The sequence below is a fragment of the Fusarium poae genome, assembly GCF_019609905.1.
Source record: "Fusarium poae strain DAOMC 252244 chromosome Unknown contig_3, whole genome shotgun sequence".
Lineage (NCBI taxonomy): Eukaryota > Fungi > Ascomycota > Sordariomycetes > Hypocreales > Nectriaceae > Fusarium > Fusarium poae.
This window is the reverse complement of record NW_025408661.1, coordinates 112544-132668: the sequence shown is the minus strand read 5'-3', so window position 1 is coordinate 132668 and position 20125 is coordinate 112544. Positions and strand designations below refer to the sequence as shown.

The window sequence follows — 20125 nt, the reverse complement described above, 5'->3', positions numbered from 1 at the left end:
GAACGCTTCATTCCTCTTTTATGGAAAGAATCTAGGCTCTTTGCAATTTCTCGGCATGAAGAGCTGTTTTCATAGAAGAAGTTGGGATGGTAACCCCGAATGGTTGAGTCATGATTTGGTCGTGACGGTAGGTGATGTTTTGTGGTGACAGTTAAAGAATTTCAAAGGAAACCAATGAGATATAGATATGATAGTGATTCAGTCGTGTGAATAGTCGAATGGCGATTTGAAGCTGGTTGGAAACGGCACAAGTGTGGTGGGCTGGATTGCCCTAGGCGCAGACAGTCATTTAAGTAGTGAAAAATATCTTGCAAGCAACAGAGTCGGCACATGACAAGTGACATAGAAAGTAGGAAATCATAACAAGGCAAGCGAGTTTATGCTGCTTTATGTAACAGTCGACGATACGTCTTTATGTAGTCGAGTGCAGCTGAAACATCCTGCACCATACCTTGCCGTCCTATCTCCACCTACTTGTTTTGGGTAAGCTATACATGACCCCCAGCACGGATCTAAGGTATATCAAGGGAAGCATGTGCGACAGGAGTTTCAGGGACGTGATGGATGGTTCGCGGTTGCGGTTAGGTGTCAGCATTGATGATGATAACGAGCTAGATTCAATTCAAGAACACAGGTGCGTCACCACGGAATAAGTCCAGAAACAGAAGCCTTTCACAGCTTCTGCGTGTCAAAAGCTCAAATCCTGTTGATACTACTGTAGTTGTATTATCCGCACTCTATCTTTTCACCAACACCCGTCGACTCGTGCTCACTTGACAGGCTTTTTCCGCTCAGACCCGCTTACTGACACATGGTCAAATACAGCAAGTACACCGCAAGCGAAGCAGAGAGCACCGCTAGACGAGACAATATAGAGAAGGAGCGAAATGGCTTTGCACGTTGCTTCCGCACCATGAGCCATCAACTGGGCTTCGCCCCCTGCCAAGGTACCACGCGAAACGCCCGCCAGCGCCTCGCGAAGGTCTGCCTCAGGATAGTCTGCAGACCCGAGGGCGGACTTCAACAGGGACATGCCACGATTTTCGTAGATAGCGCCTGCGATGATCAGCGCCATGGATATGCCCCCCATAAGGCTCATGTTCAACAGCGCAGCGCATTCGACCCGGTCTCGAAGATCCTTGTTGATCCTGTTGGAGATGGCATTGCTGTGCTGGAAGTGCAGGCCAAGTCCCACGGCCACGAGAGCCGTGAGGCCCATGACCTTGCTCTCAGGAACACCCGGCGAGATCGTAGTCGCAAGGGCTGTTGCCGATGAGAGTGTGATGGCACCGCCGGCGAGGTAGATTACGCCGTACTGCTTCATTCTCGGTAAGGAAGCAGCGATGATGACCACGGTGAGGATGAAGGTGAGAATGAAAGGCAATAGCCGCACCGTCTGCTGTAGTGCGCCCAGGCCCTTTGAGAAAGAATAAAAGAGCGGCATGTAGTAAAGCATGATGGCGTAGGTGGCACCAGCGCAGCCCGAAGCGACCCAAAGAGGGAGCATGTGACGCTGTGTCATGACTGTGATGGGTATCACTTGATAGCCAGGTCGAGTCTGGTAACTTCGAAGTTGCTGAAAACCCCAGGCCGCGAGAACGACGGCGAAGACGGTCCAGATGGCGATGCAGGGTGCCGAGTTCCACTCCCATACAGGGCCAGAAAAGGTGGCGGCGATGGCGAACAAGATAGTTGTAGTAATTTGGAGGACAATCCCAAGGATGTCAGTATCGGCAAGGCGATCTCGTAGAGGAAGACCATCAGAATCAGGTCTGCTTGGTACAAAGATGACAGCGCAGATGATGGCAAGGCCCAAGAACGGTAGATTGATGAAGAAAGCCCACCTCCAAGACGTGGTCGAGCCCTCCGCAAACGCGCTACCTACCGGACCGCCTACAACAAGACCAATTGCCCATAGCCCGCTCATTATGCCGTATAGGAGAGGACTTTGACTGTCCGTTGCATACATGGCAAAGTATGATATCGCACTGCGATCAACGGTCACATTAGTATGTATCATATTGAAAGAATGGGGAGCGACAAAACGAGAAAGAACCAAAGAAAAAGACAAAAGAAAAATACAAAAGGAAAAGAAAGAGAGAAAGAAAGAAAGAAAGAAAGAAAGAAAGAAAGAAAGAAAGAAAGAAAGAAAGAAAGAAAGAAAGAAAGAAAGAAAGGAATGAGAGGGAGGAGCATGACAATACTCACCAGTTTTGACAAATAGAACCTCCAATCCCCATGATCGCTCGGCCAGCGATGACCGTGGAGATGTTTTTCGCTACACCCGCTAGAGTCGCACCAACGAAAAAGATGACGATGCTGACGATGTACACGTAACGGATATTGAAGAAATCGATGATCTTACGAGCAAACGCCAGCGTGGCAAAGTTTGCAAGAGAGTAAGAAAGCCCGATCCAGGGGAGAAGCTCGATATGACCAAAAGCTTCGTAAAGCTGTGGTTGGATGTTGGCTACGTTGCTTACGTCGAACCCTGATACGATGTTGGTTAGTATTGTCAATGAAATGGATTCCCTTGTCAAAACTTTGAAATCAAACAACGCACCATTGATAATGCAGGTTAGGTAGATGGTAATGATGGTTCCTAACCCTATTCCAGTTTGAGCTGCTGGTGGTGGTGATGGTGGTGGTTGCGAAGAAACGGACGTGCGTGTTTTCTTCATATTGGTGTCAGTCCTGGACGGTGATGTGGTGTTTACTAAACGTCTTTTGGACGGCTGCTAGGTTTCAAAATAACAAGGGAAAAGGGCATCAAGCATACAATGAAGGCACTTTCTTATATGATAGGTAGTGGACTAGAGAAATATGGGTTGATAGTCAAGCCGTTTTATGCGTGTGTCCGATATGATCCTGTGGCTATCCGTTAGCTCGACAAACGGCTTTGATACCAAGTGGCTGAAATGGGTTGCCCAAGAGCTACCGAAGCTTATTGTCGGGGCTCACCGGTGCCTTAGGTGCTGACCGGTTCAAATGATTCGTTATTCTGGACGGTAGTTCCGGACGATGGCGTCCCTGAGTAGGCATGAGACAAAGCAAATCGAATGGGATATACCGGTGTGCTGAGACGTTCGTCGTTGAACGACGTTAATCTGAACCAGTTATGGAAAGCATCATACTTAGGTAGGGTCAAAGATGCACACTCTACGCTCTGTTTTACCGTTAGCTCGTTACTTGCCTACGGCGAAAAACTGGCTCCTCAGTCATCTTTTCCTTGCGTTTTTTTATATCAAGATGTGGCCCCTTCCTTGCCTTGATAAGGAAGTTGCCAGAGACTTGCTCTTTACCATCGTGTTGTTGGACAAGCCTGCTGCCCAGACCCTTGCTGCTGCTCAGGGCTTAAGTCAGATGGATGGGCCGATTCCGTCCTCAGACTGATCACACCGTAGACCTTTCTTGGCTGGAAGTCCGGCGAGGGTGAGACAGTGGGGAAGAGAACGGACAGAAACGGACAAAAGATGGAACAAAGGGACAAACAAATAAAAATATGGAGCAAGTCGCACTCGCTATTACCTCAATCAGCTCCTTGAATGGTCGTGTACATATATCAGCTGCATTATATCGCCACGAATGAGCGCCAATTTCTAGTGCAACTCGGCCTCTGAACACGAATCAACAGATCCATTCCTAAATACATAGGTAATGAACATGTTTAGAGGTGAGTCTTCCAAAGATGTCTAAGTGCTTGACTGGATGACGTACGACGATTAATGCCTACGGTAGATACAGAATTCGGCCCTCCGACATCCATCATCGGCCTAGTCGTGCGTTTCTACAACGGCTTTCTACTTCTTGTAGCTTCGCTAGCGGTCCTATCACTGGGCTTCACAATGTTTGGTCTATCGCAAGCAGACGGACTGAGCGGCCCAGCGCTCGCGGCAGCGGCTCTACTAACCAGTGCCGCCATTACCGCCATCGCTACCGCCGTCATCATTGGCATCCTTCAATTCATGTCCCGGTCCGTAAACGGTCGATACGAGAGGTCAGACCTCATCATGTCTTGGGTACCTCTGTTCTTGTTTGATGTCTTCATGCTGGAAGCCATAGCCGGCGTATTGCTATGGTATACCAACAATTTCCCGAATGAGCTTGTCATCTTATTCGCTTCAGAAATACTCGTCTTGCTCATCATTTTGATCATGTTATCTTTATGGGCTAGGCGAAAGATCAAAACCTTAATTGCCATGTCCTGTTTTGTTGACGATGAAGCTGAAGGTCTTTATTTCGATCAAGTACACGACGGGGAAGATGGGCTCGACATTAGAAGAGAAAACAGGTTCTCACGCTCCACCGAGCCTTGTCGGGTATGAAATCTTGTGATACGCAAGTGTGCTGTTTAGAGATGGTGGGGACCGTTAGGAGCCAAATCGGAGGGAACCAATATGCTATATCTAGTAGAAGAGGATCTGGGCTTGACTGCACAGATCTGAGTCTCATGATGGTTATGTTAGCGACACACACAAAGAGTAAATATTGACTGCTGTATTTACATTTAACTAGTTGGGTTCGAGACCTTTGTTTATGCTGTTAACTTCCGGGGTATGTCTACATATTATGTAGACGTTAGTTTCTCCTAAAGCTCTGTAGAGAATGCCAATGACGGCCGACACCGGCGTAAACCTGTCACAGTAGTACCGAGATTTAGCTTCTACAGCCACATCCCTTGGGCCAGTCTAGTCCTTTGACATGGTCTTGGGGCTCATTGGCCATTATATCAACAACATAGTGCGTGTTGTCCTCCCAAAATGGGTTATGCTACAGGTTTCCATCCGTGTGAGGCTTGAGATTCAAACACCCGCTTGAGTAAGAGGACTGCTTCTGAACATCATAAGAGCAAACAGGAATCTATCATTATTTTGCAACTACGAGCTGCGAATCCCAGCCCTAGAGCCGATCAGCAGGTTATACTGGCACGTAACCGGAGGACGATGAGATCAATGATTACATGCAGTATTTTGGTTCTCGCAAGTACGTAGGGGTTGTTGAAGCATGCTGAGCTGCCGCTTGAAGAATCTAAGCTATAGAATCCTAATAGTAAGAATGACTCGCCGTAACGCCTTTGTCCCTAAGTCGCATATGCTATAGTAATAGCAATTGACAAAATGAGCATGGGGAATATTGCTAGCCTGAAATCGCACCAGGTCTGGCAAAACACGCAACGGCTGCGTTTCGAACTGTAGACAACGTCTCCCATGAGCTCTACACAAAGGCTCATAATTGTGTGTAATATGGCATTTAGTGCCATGATGGTCGACAGTAGTCTTCCGGTGTGGCAGGCATATGCTGTGGCTGCGATACAACCGGCTGCTGAGGCTGTGCCATGTGATTCTGAATCGGTTGGTGGTACTGAACCATAGCTGGTTGAGTTTCCGCTGCTGTATATGCTGGCTGGGTTGCTGGTTGGTGCGCATAGAAGCCATCTTGAACCATGGGGCTCGGGACTGAAGTGGCAGAGAAGGTGCTGGGACTGCTCTGAATCGACGTCGGTATTCCTGCAGCCGAATACGGCATCTCCATGGGAGGTCGCTCCACTTGTTGAGATAAGTGGTAGTGAGCAGGCAAAGAACTTGTCATTGTAGCAACGCCAGGGTCCCCTTGCTCAGTCACGTAGTATGCCTGGCGCGGTATGGCTGTGGCTCGATGAACAAGTTGAACATGGGCGTGCTGATCGGGCACTGTATGCCCGTGATATTCGTGAGGAACGGTGGTGGGAATCCCGCGTCTGTGAGCGTAATAAGGTGGCATATGGTCAGTGTGGGAAATAGGCGGTCCATAGTGGGCTGTTGGACTGGACCGCCTATTCAGTCCAGTCCAGTCCGGAAAAATTGCTGGACCAGGTGGTCCAGTCCAGGGTCATTGGACCGCCTGGACCGCCCATTTAAGGCCCATATTGTTAGGTGAGTAAATAGTGCAATCTGATTGGTTGAGCTTGGTGGAAATTATGATTATTTGACCGGCCTACATACCTTCGAAATCTATAAAGCAGATATTGCAGAGTAAAAAGTTGGCCGTACGGCAGGCTGGCTGCGCAGGCGGCTGCTGAAGCATAACTAGGCACAACAACACCGAAACTTGATCGCCATACCAAATTTTGGTCCGACCTTGGCACCAGTCCAGTTAAGGCAGGCGGTTCAGTCCAAGCCCTTTGGACTGCTGGGCGGTCCAGTCCAGTGCTTCCTGTTACATAGGCGGTCCAGTCCAGGGTGTCTGGACTGGACTGAACCGCCTATTTCTCACACTGCAAACATCTTTGGGGTACTTGGAGATAAGGTGCATATCGATGCCGATCTTGTCAAAAAATTGGACTGCAACTGGATATTGCTTCGTATGAAACTAAAACTATACTGACGTCCGGTGTCATGAAACTGAAACTCCCCCCAGTTTCAGTTTCATAGCGTGGCTATCCAACACTGGAATTTGATATCGCCAGCCAAAGGCTAAATCGGGAAATCCATGCAGAAGGAAAATTGTCGCGAGTGGCTCATTGTCCGGGTCAGCCCTCATGCAATGGTAGGTTTTGTGGCGGACTGCTGCTGTGTGCCATGTTACTCTAGGATCATGGACTCCAAGTTTATGAACCATGTTTTCGAGCCCACCGTGCCTAAGGAGTTTATATGCGGTTGTCCTTTTGAGGGACTGTAACTGGCAAACATGAAGTAAGTATTGGGTAGGTATTTCCAGGCTATGATTCAGCGTTTCAGAAGTGAAAGGTCTTGCATTCAACTCCCACTTATCACTTTTTATATGACCTGTAGGCAATAGAAACGCAGTACAGGACAAATAGGCATGTAGGCGAAGTTTAGAACCTAAATTGACGTAAATGTGTGTCTGCCCGTAGTGGGCTGAATGGTAGTCATCAACTGGCTTGACACTACTTTCCCGTGAATTCCGTTTTGCATTATTCCGTTGACTGCATTACGCAACAAGAAAGAAAGCTAAAGCTGACATCCGTATTAGGATCTTATATCGACCCATATTGACCCTGAGATATGTCCAAGACCTCTTACACCTTGTTCTATCCAATACATTTCCTCCACTAATATTTGGAAATGCAAATCCATTAGTGGCCGCCAGACGTCAAAGAAGCCGTATCAGCTACATAAGCTTATGGATTGCACCTGCCTAGAAACTTTGTATTACAGGGTGGTGCGGGTCCAGCGTCAGTAGTTTCTTATTTTAGTTTTAATGGAAGTACCCCAAAACGGGCTAAGCGTGGCGCATGCCATGTACACAGCCAGAGTCGAAATCGACCCCGCCAGGTATCAGACATAACAGAGTCCAGTTATTTCGGCGTCCGGGCTTCAAAGATCCGTAGTATAATCGACTTACAACTACTCTCTTTTCATAAGAGCCAGCTCGAACTATCCTCATCATTTCTTCCGGTCATGCATGGAGTTCAAATTCACTTGGGATCACTGATACCCATCTAAATGCTGTTAGTGAGTACGAAGGGCAGGGACCATCCCATCGGCGGCAGTACGCGGGGCATGCGCCACGTTTAGTCCATTTTAGGGCACTCTCAATAAAACTACAATAACAAGTTACTGACGCTGAACTCGCACCACTCTGTAAGCCGAGGCCGGCCTTTGCTTTTGGCTGTGACTATCACGAGTGTCAAAGCCTTCGAGTCTTGTCTATTGATATTTCGTGCTTGCAACAATCGCTTGTCGCTAATGAGGTTTCCACTATGTGACAGTGCATGTTGTCACGTCTAGATGGAGTCGTTAAGTTTCCGAAGCATATAAGTCATGTAAAATGTATCACGACTCGGAAAACGTTTTTGGGTACAGATATGAATTCATACAAATACGAATTAGGTGCGACAGAGCAAGATGTTCATGTGGACCAGCGTAGCGATATGATTTGGGTATTTCAGTTATCAAATAAGTCGTTACGACTCCACAGACAGTATAGAGACAATATCATGTCGCCATATATGGACACCCATGGGTGCGCCTTCCTCGTGAAATTGCCCAGACTAGCAATGTGATCTTATAATCTGCTCAGAGTGATATGAAGTGTCCACCGGGCTGCCCCAGGAGGAGCCTGCTCTTGAACCTATATGTGGCAAGCAAACTATGGAGAGCCACAGCCTCATTTCCACCGAAAGAGAAGCACTTCGAAAACATGCCGACATTGCGATGGCCAAATGGATCACGCTCAGAAATAATTCGAAGGTATGTATAATTCTACGCCATGCTGGAGTAGGTATTTGGTAGTGTGGTGGATGAAGGTTCAGAGCGACTGATATATGTATCTCTTCAGAAAGCCGATAGGTCAACTGTATATACGTTTTGCTTATACCTGCAGATCCTTACTCTAAGTCTGCTCTCTGATTACAATTGTCGAGATACTAGAACTCTCTTGGCACGCGATGAAGTATCTATCCTAAGAATATTCTTCGAGAACAATGATGAGTTAGATCCCGAATCTGTCGACCTCGCCCAGGCTGATCATGTGACATCACTGGCTCATGGCCTGTTCGAAGCAGCGGGAGGGAGTAAAAGCACATTGTGGGATTGATTCAATGGCGAGTATTCGGACTTTGACAATCAAACCCTTTGCGGTTTCATGGTTGATGTGGTATGTCACTGAAACAAGCCCATGCTGAACAGCTCTATCATGCAATGTTGAGATCCAGGCTAGTAGCCACAAACAAGACTCCAAGCTTCATCAAATTTCTGGAATTTATCCAGGATTGCCAGAGCATCATCGACCCAGGCCAACGTCGATGTTCTACACAAGGATCGAATGACGCAGTAAGGCATTAAAAGCTTGGTCCAAATTTTGACACTAGGAGAGTTGCGGCCGCTGCTATATTGCAGGTCGCAATGACGGCAATTCAATCAGAGAATTAGTGCAAGTCACCACCCAAGCCGGGATGAAACCGCACCAAGAGTGCTTTGTGTGGAAATCTTGTAGTCAGGTTGAGGCCCATTCTGGATCTATGAGTCAGCATACTAAGCCAACAAACACATACTGTGCTAGAGGGGCTCTTCTTTTCTTAGACTGTTATAATTTGGAATGTTCATAACCATATCACAACTACTTTGATCTACAACAGTTTCCCGGCGCCCGTCGTTCACATACCATTGTGGTGCCTGTACGATGGTATTCTCTCTCAGCTTTTCCAACATTTCTGTCTGTGTATGCTTGTCAAAGCTCATTCACTTACGACTATACATGGGAACTGTGTCGCATACTGCCTTCATATTCTTCCTGCCATCAGTCCTAGTTCCAGATGTTATTGTTATATGTTTGTCACGACTGTTCCTGTCCCATAGGAGGACGGTGGCGACCTACATAAGCCGTTTGATAGGTTGCAGTTTCTCGTACGTGGTAGATTCTCACGACTTTCCAGAATAACCGCTTATGGACCCCCCAGGATCATCCTTCTTGCGGCAACAGTTTTCTACTCGACCTTCTATTACGAAACTGGCACCGAGGTGACTTGGGCAAGTGCGCACAGGTATGCTAACGACAAGGATGGTATCAAGATCTTGTTAAGCGGCTCTCAATCTGGCTTTGTACTTCTAGTCTTGATTTTGAACATCTCCTGGTTTGCTCGAAAGTTCCTGTATCATGAGACTGGTAGGATTCTGGATATGTTTAGGACATCTCTATGGCAAGGTAAGTCACCGACAATGCTGATTATCCCCTGAAAAATTCGCTAATAGCTTAAGAAGTACTGGACACCTTGAATCCGCGCCAACCCTGCCGTGATCTTTGCAGCATTGAGGACGGCTATGATTATCGCAACTCGGTAAATTATCCAAGCGCATACGAGCGGTCAAGAGTGAGACGCCAGACCAGGATATTGAGTATGTACAAACGCATCGGTGTCAAACTTTTGTTGCCTCTACTCTTCTTGGTCTTGTCAACGTACCTCCGCCCCTCAGCGCCATATGTTGATATGTCTAAGAGCTTGCCCATCGAATTACTGCAAGTCATGAGCTACAGCGTAGACAGACGAGATAGGGTTAACCCTCGTATCAGCAATCCTTGGCCCCTTCCAGAACTTATCCAAAGTAGATATTGGGAGGGTCCTAAAGGTCACTTCAAAGGTTGGGCACCAGGTGAAGACAGTGTCTTGAGTCAGATATATCGAGATGGTGTCCCAAGATGGTTACCTAAGACGCCCCCGATGGCTTTCACAAATGGCTGTCGCGCAGTGGTTCCCATCAAGACGATGGACAGACAGATAATGGTGGTGATCTGGAACACATCTACAACAAAACCAAGACCAATGGCGTATTTTACAATCCGGTGGACGATCCGCTTAAGATTACCAATCAGGACGAAGAGGTCTTGGACATCCTCCGCCATACCTTTGAAACTGGGACGGTCAAGATCAAACACGTTGCGCTCATCATGATGGAAAGCATCAGAGAGGAGCTATTCCCCCTCCAGCAGGGATCTGATATGCACAAGATCATCCTTCGGTCCCACGAGGGACAAAGAGATGTAGACGATGTCGATGGCATACTGTCACGCCTAACTCCGGTGGCGGAAAAGGTCACTGGCAAGCATGTCTGCTGGAAGAGATCAGATGGATCGGAGCTACCCCAGATGCGGATACCAGAGTGGAATGATACGACGCAGGATGGTTTCGGTGGCATCAATGTCGCAGGTGCTTTCACCGCTGCATCACTATCCTTAAAAAGCTTGGCAGCAACTTACTGTGGAGTGTGGCCTATTCCTGTTGACAACTTTAAAGAGTCCGAAGCGCAAAGTTACCAACCTTGCATCTCGCAAATCTTGCATCTCTTCAACCAGATGAAGGAAGCCAAGGCAGCTTCAAACGACTTCCTTGAACAAGACTGGCTTACCGCTTCTTTCCAATCGATAACGGATAAGTACGATCGCCAGGATGTGTTCACCAAAAGTATGGGCGTCGAAACGGTTGTTAACAAGGACTTTTTGAAACGAAACACTGAAAGGCAGTCGGAACTAGAAGAAATTAACTATTTTGGATTCCCTGAAACCGTTTTGAAGACGCACTTGCGAGACCTCGTGAAGAAAGTCCAGCAGGAGAACAAGAGGATGTTCCTTTTCCATTTTACTAGCACGACACATCATCCTTGGGGACTGCCAGGCAATTTCGAAAGGAGAGAGTATATGAACACGAAGGGGAAGATGGCATGGCACAAAGACTTCAACAACTACTTGAACACTATCCGGTTCACGGATGCATGGCTCGGCGAGCTTCTGCAACTGTTCGATCATCAAGGTATCGCTAATGAGACACTTGTGGTTCTTGTCGGCGACCACGGGCAAGCATTCAGAGAGGATGTCTCCACTAGGACCGGCACGTACAAGAATGGTCACATCAGCAATTTTCGCGTGCCTATCACTTTCAGGCACCCTAGTATTCCTCGTGTACAGTATGAAGCGAGCGCAACTTCCATCTCCATTCTTCCGACGATATTGGACTTGCTCATCAACACGGGATCACTCAACCGCAGGGATACAGCTATCGCATCTGATCTCATTCAAGATTACGAAGGGCAGTCGCTCATCCGGCCCTACAAGCCCATGAAAAATGGCCGCCGGGCGTGGAACTTTGGCATCGTCAACAGCGGTTCAAGCATGCTGACAGTGACGTCTGCAGATGCGCCCTGGAGACTTGTCATGCCCCTTGACCGTACATCCCGATGGAGATTTACTGACTTGAAGAACGACCGACTTGAACTTGAGCCTCTAGAGAATTGGTCAGTGGAACAACTGATAAGTGATATAAGACATATCCATGGCGAGGAAGCGTCACGTTGGACTAGGGAGGCTAATGCGGTGGCCAACTGGTGGGCGGTGGAGAACAAAAGACTTTGGGGGTTATAAATTAAAACGATAGAGTACATCCCATTATCCAGCAGTATATCTGTACAGGCGTCGGCTGCAGCATACCGAATGCTTCTTGTTACGGAGCTCAATGTTATTGATTTATCACGAAGGTCAAGTCTGCCCGCAGTCATTGAAACGCTTTCGTTATGGTTTCTTTATTCAGGCCTCGAAACTGACTTTATATTGATTCTGACCCACATCTTTTCCCCCCAACATTGGTTGACTAGAACAGAACAATCATGCGCTCTCTGACCGTGCCACTATTCATTTCCTCAACCACTTGCGGGACATCCTGTAATTCGATAAACTTGTGGGGTGCTTTGATATCATGCTTCGCACTAAACTCGAAACACTCTTTCAGATCTTGCGCCGTTCCGTTTGGGGCTCCTTTGATAACGAGCTTTCTAAAACTAATATCCATAGGCTTGAGCTTGAGCTCGTCAGCAATACCCACCACCGTAAGAATGCCGTTGAACTTGATCAAGCCCTGCATGTCAGTATATGATTGGCTTGAAGATGTAAAGTTGACTGCGGCATCAACACCGCCTCTAGTTTTCTCACGAATTATCGCCACGCGATCGGGTGAAAGATCACTTGGCATGAACGTTTCGTCAGCTCCAGCTCGCTCTGCGTCACCGAGCTGATCCTTATCGATATCCACTGCGACGACCTTGAAGCCCTTTGCTTTGGCGTACTTTATTGCCATCTTACCCACACCCCCCGTCCCGAAGACTGCCAGCCACTTTCCTGCTTCTGGAAGACACTCTTTGATGGCGTTGTACGCAGTTACGCCCGCGCAGCAGAGTGGAGCTGATCTTGCGACATCCAGACTGGGGGGAAACTTAGCCGCGCTTCGAGCATCGACAACAATATACTCCTGGAGGTACCCATTGCACGTGAAACCTTGGGCTTCCAAACCTTTTGGGCATCCGTAACTTGAACTAGGGTAGGCTTAGTCTGTCTGCGTTCCATAAACGGTGTTATGTATCAAACTGGGCGTACTTACTATGTCCTACACTGAACACATTCAAAACACCCTCTGGAGGCAAGAAATCCTACAGGATCCCCTATGCAGAAATTGACTACGTTTTCTCCCACTTTCATGACCCTGCTAGTTGCCTCATGGCCCATTGTTACTGGACTCTCCAAAGACTTGGTTAAGAAAAAGTCTGGATCGAACAACAGACGATCGGAACTGCAGAGTGATGAACCAATGACCTTGACCAGCATTTCATCCTTTGAGTGCACTGGGATCTCGATCTCTCTTAGCTGCAATTGTCTAGTTAGGGGATCGAATCTACAGACTACAGTCCATAGTATTAGTAGCAGGCACAGCCTCCTGTGCATTAATGACTTACTGTAAGGCTTTCATCGTAGCTGGCAGGATGCCTGAGGAGGCTGCGTTCCATGATTGATGATGATTCATTGCGACAAAGATTGGTCTACAGGGTGGTGCGGGTTCAGCGTCAGTAGTTTATTATTGATGTTGTATTGAGAATGTCCCAAAACGGACTAAGTGCGGCACACGCCAGATGCACAGCCAGAGCGGATATTAACCCCGCTATGTCTCAGTTACGATAGGATCTGAATATTTCGGCGTCCGGGCTTCGAAGACGTGTACCATAATCGACTTACAGTTACTTAATTCTTATAAGGCACACAACGGATCATCCTCTTCATTTTAGCCGGCCCTGCATGGAGTCAGGGATCATACTTAGCGTCGTTAGTACAGGGGTGTGCGCCACGTTTAGTCCATTTTGGGCCGATCTCAAAAAAAAATCTATAATAAACTACTGACGCTGGACTCGCATCACCCTGTATGTTACGCCGAAGTCCAATAATCTTACTGAAGCGGGCTTTCTCAGTCATCCCCTCAACATTGGCGAGACATATCCAGGATCTGCACCAAAATGGGTTTACCGTGCTTAGCACCACTCTTCTCGTGCTTGCCACATCTTCTAAACAACAACGAGGGCACCAGCTGGACCGACCGGTGTAATTTGGCACAGAAACGGATGAAGGGCGCCTTCCGGCATAAGAACATCAGTTTGCAGTTGCTCAGGAGAAAACGCCAGTCACCTGCTGAGAGCCACGACACGAACAATATCGCATCAAGACAACACTTGAGTACGCTCTACACAACAAGATACGTACCAAGTTGCAGCACGAAGCGCAGAAGTAAAGATCATGTTTGCCATCACGTCGTCCCTGTTCCAGTGGCAATACCACATTACACCGATCGCGCATGCCAAACTGACTTCTGTCAAACTTCGCCGCTCTCAACAGACGATCTGATTTTGGAAAGAGCTTTAGACGAGTGCAGAATTCCAAATGAGAGGCCGCCTCCGCCGTATGCAAGGTTCCGATCAACTACACCGAAACCCACCGGTTGATCGATTGGTGTATTACTCATACACTTACATCAATCAACCTGAACCCTCGACGTGATCAACTACTCTACATCGGCGACCCTGGTTGATGTAGGTGTAGTGGATTTTTGCAGCGGTGGACTTTTAGTGGGACAAGGTATCCAGTTTTGGACATCTGGATCCACCCTGTCTAGCCTGTTAGGAGGTAGGTACTGTCTTTTGTGAGGGTTAGCAGGGCCACACAGACTTTAGTATTTCCTAACTTATTTTCGGGCCCCCAGTAGTTATAGAGGATATCCTGGGGTAATTTCCCGTACAGGTCCAAATTTTCATCGATCTGTTTGACGCATTCACACCTCCCGTAATGGCCGATCCTTTAGAACACAAAGTCGTTGAGACCTCTCCACCAATTCTTTCACCATCAACGTTACTAGCTGATGCCCAACAGCTACAGGAAGAACGTCTGTTTCGTCATTTCCGCGGCTGGCTCTTCTCCGAGCGCGCAAAGGACACCTCCTCCTGGACTTGGGACTACGGGTATGATATCCAGCGGGCTCATGAGCGAAGATGGGTATGCAAACTCTGCATTCACCAACGAGTCCCCCAGCCGAAGAACTTCACACATACTGGTCTTCAAAATGCCAACAAACATCTGTTCAAAGAACATCATATTCGGGCGCCAGAGGGCAAGACGAAGTCTTCGACGCAGTTGAAAGCGGAAAGCGTCGAGAAGCAGCACCGCTCAATAGCTGATACCTTGACGCTCGATCCGGAAAAGCCGCGGGAGCAGGCCATGGCGAACTCCTTCGTCAAGAACTTTGACAGGGACCATTTTCAACGGATGGTGATGCCATGGATCGTTAAGAGTAATCTTTCCTTTCTCACGGTCGAAGACGAGGATCTCCGAGCCATATTCGATTATCTTAGTCCATCAGTGTCAACGTATACCACGGTGCCTCTATTACCAAAGCGGGCCTTGCCAGCAGAGCCAGGTATCGGGGAACCCGACGTTGAGTCCGCTATCGCTGAAAGGATTCCTCTTGTCGCTTGGGCCGCATTTTAGATTACCTCGCCTGAGGCATATTTCCATAACCCCACGTGTATCTACACATGTACTTAACTAGTCTTCATTACGTAGCCTACCAGCCTAGATGCCAGTTTGCCAATCATGTCACGCACCACAATATAAGACAATCCCTGTTCGTGCTTGCCCCTCGTTTTTCTTCTGGGCCCAGTCACGTGCCGAATTTGAAGTAATTATGACCTTCTGAGACGTGAGTGTGGGTCGAGTGTATAGAGAATTGGGGAGTTTATCACGACAAGACCACTCGCATCAATATACTATCAGGAGCCTCTGCCATTGTGGCAAGACCGCTAAGTATAGGTATAGCCTGATGTGGTGCTGACAGTTGTCAGGTTTTCCCGTCCTCCTACTGCGGCTGGCCTTGGCACACGGAGCCGTTACACAATACAACCGGAAGGAGAATTACACAATATAGAATTACTTCAATTAGACCGTTCCTCGTTTATAAACTATGGTACAAGGGTGTATCGCCATGAGTCCGGTACGACGATCCGCCACTCCCCTATTTCTATCTTCGTACACTATGTCGTCTATCAATATAACCGAGTCAAAGGTGACATAGCATACGGACGTTGTTGACTATGTCGCCAGACACACTAGTAGACTACGGCGTCTTTCTAGTCCGTGAGCAGGGCGCCACCGCCTTCAGCCAGCTGCCGCATGTATCTCACCGCGACAAAGCCCTCGGTCATCGCAGGGGCGAGTGTCGTTCCCACCCCCTGGGTTCCAAGAAGCGCAACTGATGCGTTGCCCCCAGCAAACAAACCAGAAATCACGCTCCCGTCTGCCCTGAGCACTCTTGCGTGCTGGTCAGTCCGCAGGCCGCCTCGCGTGCCAGCATCACCGGGAAAGATTCTGATGGCGTAAAACGGGCTTTCCTTGACAGGACCCATGCATGGGTTTGGTACCACAGTTGGATCGCCGATGAACTGCTGGTACCTGTCCTCACCTCTGTGGAAATTTTTATCTATACCTTGATGACACATTGTATTCCACTCGCTTACTGTCGCCTGCAGGCTGTGCTTCGGCACCCCTATCTGCTCAGCTAGGCCGTCAATAGTATCCGAGTGCAAGAGCAAGCCTCGTTCGATAGCCTGATCAATCTGCCAGACGGTCTTGAGGCTCCCGATGGGATATCTTTTCCGGTATCTCTGGTCAAAGACAAGCCAGAATGCGGCCGCTTCTGCGTCCTCATTTGCTCTCTCATACATGGACCTAACGGCCTCGCCGTAGGGCTGGGACTCGGAGAAGAAGCGGCGGCCCCAGCCATCGACTACTATGGAGAAGGGCTTGGATATGGCAAACATGGCTTCCGTCACTTTTCCCGTCCTAGGATCGACCATGGTGGGAATACCCCAGACTTGACCAAGCTGTGCACTACCAGCGCCAATCTTCAGCCCGGCTTGCAGTGCGATGCCAGCGTCCCCGTTAGATGCTAGACTCCATTCAGCCCTGGTTGACATGACCGAAGTTGCCCCCTTGGCGGTTGTTCTCCCTAGATATGCATCCCTCATTTTCTGGTTCTGGGAGAAACCTCCTGTGGTTAAGATCACACCCAATGATGCGTGTATGTCAACGTGTTCCTCACCGCCTCTGCGGTGAACTCTTGCTCCTATCACGCCTCCATCGTGATCAGATAGCAAGAGTTCGCTCAGCTCCCAGCCAGTCCAAATCTCTACGTTGTCGTGTTCCATGCACATCTTGAGAAGCTGGGCAATGAGCGATCGCCCCATGGACATAGGCCTCACCATTCCTTTCGGAAGAGCCGAGGCTTCCGCAGGATAAAGGCTGGAAGAACGCAACCTTGTCAAGACCCGGAAGTCCTCAAACCTAGGGACCACAGGCACGCCGTCTGGCTTCGGGAGGTATTTCTGGTAATGGCCCAGGCTTGCCGCATCGAAAACCGCTGGGTCCAAGGTGCGGCCATGCTCGACCGCACCGTCAACGTGCGGGTGATAGTCTGGGAACTGGGACGGTTTGGCCATCCATCGGAAGCCCTGGTCTCTAAGGTATCTCATCATCTCGGGCCCCTGCGTCAAGAAAGCGTCGAGGCGCTCATAGCGCAGGTCCACATTAACGGCTTGTTCCTCAAGGACCGGGCTTCCAAGTTTTGCCACAGCATTGATGTAGCGCGCGGCTTGTTCTTTGCTATCTTTGATGTCATTTTCCTGCATGAGAAAATTGTTGGGCATCCACATGCAGCCACCGGACCTGAAAGTTGTGCCGCCAACATGATCTTCCTTCTCTACCAGGATGACTCTGAGGCGCCGACCATCCGCCGCTGCCGCCGCTACCGCCGCAGTCAAGCCGCCGGCGCCGGCGCCCATTATGATGATGTCGCATTTGGTAACTGCTGTTCGTTGATGGTTGGCCGTTTGGTGATGACGACCAAAGTCTTCATGTGCTGCGGCGCATGCCATCACTTGGTCATGCGGGGATATGGCTTGGTTCATTTGTTTGTTCGTCGACAAGTTAGATGGAAATGCGGTTCTTTCATAGGCTGATTCTCTTCCTATATCGAATTGAAGTTATTGAGATGCCTTGGCTTCATCTTATACAAACTATACGCGCAGTTCCTGCGTCACCATTCACATACGTTCAGCTCGATCTACGGTGGTTATTGAGGCTGTTCAAAATTGGATCTCAGTCGTCAATATCGGGAGGAACTATTCTTGCACACTTTAGGACGCACGACCGCAGGTCTCCCGTAACATCGAAGAAAGAGTGTAGACAAAATTGGCCGAGATTTATGCCAGGTTTAGCAGGGTACATATGGTAAGCACCAGTAGCAGTTGACCCTCGTCCACAGATGCGTCCGAGTTAAGCTGTCTTGTTACGATCGAATGCGCGGCAGCCCGTTCGAGAGGTACGTCTCTGTGGTAAGGGCATCGATCCAAAAATGCTCTCGGTCCTGAAACAGACAGGAAAGCTTGTCATCCCATCATATTCACACTTCCTGTCTCTACCGAACGCGTACACATGTAGTTTTCATCCGGATCACGATTGCTTGCTTGCTTGCTTGCTTGCTTGCCAGTATTCGTTCTTCTATTGTAAAGAAGATGTGAAAATATGTTTTGATTGATAACGCACGAGCTTACTAATGCTTTTTCACGATGTTGACCAATTACATGTGTTGGTGAGAAGTATTACTGTACTCGCAGTGAGGGGGAGCAGTTAAAGCGAAGACCACAATTCTCAATCGATTGAGAGCAGATCTGCAAAGTGAGAGAAAGTTGCCGGAGGGAGTTGGCAAGCATTCTAGGAAGGTCGACTCAGCTCTGCCTGGTAAACACACGCGTATGCTCTACGACAAGTTGTCGTGGAAGGAAGCCAGTGTAGTGGCGCAGCTTAGAACCGGAATGGCGCGACTAAACGGATATCTATATCAGATCAGGGCAGCACCAACAGATGAGTGTCCATGTGGGCGGGCAAAGGAAACGGTAGAGCATTTTCTCTTCCGATGCGTGAAATGGACGCCAAACATGGACGCAGTACAAGCCACAATCAGATTCGCGATCGCCACAGGTCGCCTAGAACAGAGATGACAGGAATACCAGTAACCCCGCAACACTTTATCAACACTAACCGATAACCCCCGACACCCTCAAGTAGTCAACAGCAGCCATCGCTTCAGCCCGCCGACGATAGGAAGCTGAACACTTGGAGGAAATAGGCTTCAAGTTGACTTGCTACTACTAACATCTAGAAGGGCCAAGGAGAAATGCGATAACTGGACTGGAAAGGATAAGGCTAAATTCTCATCGGCTTGGCGAGAGCAAGGCAATAATGAGGGAGATGTATGTATTCTTAGCTTCAGAGCCCTCTGGGGCTGGCCTGCCGGGCGTAATAGACTTGTGTGTGTGTGTGTGTGTGTGTGTGTACTCGCAGTTGTAGATACAGTCTAAAAGCTAGACTCACAGGTGTCCGAACCATCACATAGATCGGTTGGTCGAATCACCCGTCAAGATTAGGGGTGTTTCTCCTCTCTTTCTCTTTCTCCCTCTCTCTCTCCTTCCCTCCCTCTTTACACCTTGAGAACTAGTCGAGATATTGGGTCGGCCACCTCCCGATACGTGTTGCGCTTTCCATCTTGCTTCACGGGACAAGCGACTTTCACACTGTTTAGGCTTCGTAAGCAGCTGTGAGGTTTGGTGTTCCATTTCAGGTCTATACTCACTGCGCGTTCCCAATCCTGAGAATCCATGAGCCAGCCGGCGGGCGCCCCGATGGTGACAAGCCATTGTTCCTTGAAAGGGTCGAAACATTTGAACCGACAAGGGACACCATATGCTTCGACGTATTTGGCGATTCCATTATGTAGAGAGCGCAACCATTTTCGGAATATCGCTCTCCCATCCTCGATCCCACTCCCACCCTCGAACTTTAGGGCATAGTCAGTTATCGGGCAGTGTGGGGTAAAGCGGCCACGACCCAGACGTACCTCTCTAATGTTGCGGCTTATCGCGCCAGAAGGTCGAGGCTCCACACCAACCCATGACGAGCAGCCCAGGTCCCAAAAGCACAAGTCTACAGCAATGTCGTCGAACCTCGCAAGCCTGGCCGCTTTTCGTAGCAGGGCGGTTCCGTCAACGAAAGCCTCTCTCATGCTGAAGCGTTTGCCGGGATTCCACTTCTTGACTCTCCGCCGCCTTGTTCGTCGCACGGCCGAATGAACAGCCCGTTCCTCCTGTGGTGAGGTAGTATCGAGGCCAGGATGCTCAAGCTGTTGTTTCGTGGCATGCTGCACAGTATTGCAGTGAGTCTGCGCCAGGTCATGAGTGCTCATTGTGTCAAGGCTCGATTGCTCGCAGCTATG

The 20125-nt window shown here is 48.8% G+C and overlaps 7 protein-coding genes across 7 annotated transcripts; 2 read left to right on the top strand and 5 right to left on the bottom strand.

Moving 5' to 3' along the window:
* Positions 1-769: 769 nt before the first annotated feature.
* Positions 770-2681, bottom strand: FPOAC1_013670 (uncharacterized protein; the record flags this gene model as incomplete). The annotated part of the gene is made up of 3 exons (XM_044858011.1): positions 770-1988; positions 2209-2491; positions 2564-2681. 3 exons carry the CDS (start codon positions 2679-2681, stop codon positions 770-772), a joined length of 1620 nt encoding a protein of 539 aa, XP_044700835.1.
* Positions 2682-3663: 982 nt separating this feature from the next.
* Positions 3664-4325, top strand: FPOAC1_013669 (uncharacterized protein; the record flags this gene model as incomplete). Its single annotated transcript, XM_044858010.1, has 2 exons — positions 3664-3673; positions 3739-4325. The coding sequence occupies 2 exons, from the start codon at positions 3664-3666 to the stop codon at positions 4323-4325; spliced, it is 597 nt and encodes a 198-aa protein (XP_044700834.1).
* Positions 4326-5250: 925 nt separating this feature from the next.
* Positions 5251-5760, bottom strand: FPOAC1_013668 (uncharacterized protein; the record flags this gene model as incomplete). The annotated part of the gene is made up of 1 exon (XM_044858009.1): positions 5251-5760. The coding sequence occupies one exon, from the start codon at positions 5758-5760 to the stop codon at positions 5251-5253; it is 510 nt and encodes a 169-aa protein (XP_044700833.1).
* Positions 5761-8093: 2333 nt separating this feature from the next.
* FPOAC1_013667 (uncharacterized protein) lies at positions 8094-11853 on the top strand (the record flags this gene model as incomplete). The annotated part of the gene is made up of 5 exons (XM_044858008.1): positions 8094-8192; positions 8326-8495; positions 9377-9645; positions 9702-10091; positions 10151-11853. 5 exons carry the CDS (start codon positions 8094-8096, stop codon positions 11851-11853), a joined length of 2631 nt encoding a protein of 876 aa, XP_044700832.1.
* A 226-nt stretch (positions 11854-12079) lies between these two features.
* Positions 12080-13265, bottom strand: FPOAC1_013666 (uncharacterized protein; the record flags this gene model as incomplete). The annotated part of the gene is made up of 3 exons (XM_044858007.1): positions 12080-12797; positions 12863-13125; positions 13215-13265. 3 exons carry the CDS (start codon positions 13263-13265, stop codon positions 12080-12082), a joined length of 1032 nt encoding a protein of 343 aa, XP_044700831.1.
* Positions 13266-15926: 2661 nt separating this feature from the next.
* Positions 15927-17636, bottom strand: FPOAC1_013665 (uncharacterized protein; the record flags this gene model as incomplete). The annotated part of the gene is made up of 1 exon (XM_044858006.1): positions 15927-17636. One exon carries the CDS (start codon positions 17634-17636, stop codon positions 15927-15929), a length of 1710 nt encoding a protein of 569 aa, XP_044700830.1.
* A 1697-nt stretch (positions 17637-19333) lies between these two features.
* FPOAC1_013664 (uncharacterized protein) lies at positions 19334-20095 on the bottom strand (the record flags this gene model as incomplete). The annotated part of the gene is made up of 2 exons (XM_044858005.1): positions 19334-19690; positions 19751-20095. The coding sequence occupies 2 exons, from the start codon at positions 20093-20095 to the stop codon at positions 19334-19336; spliced, it is 702 nt and encodes a 233-aa protein (XP_044700829.1).
* Positions 20096-20125: the final 30 nt, after the last annotated feature.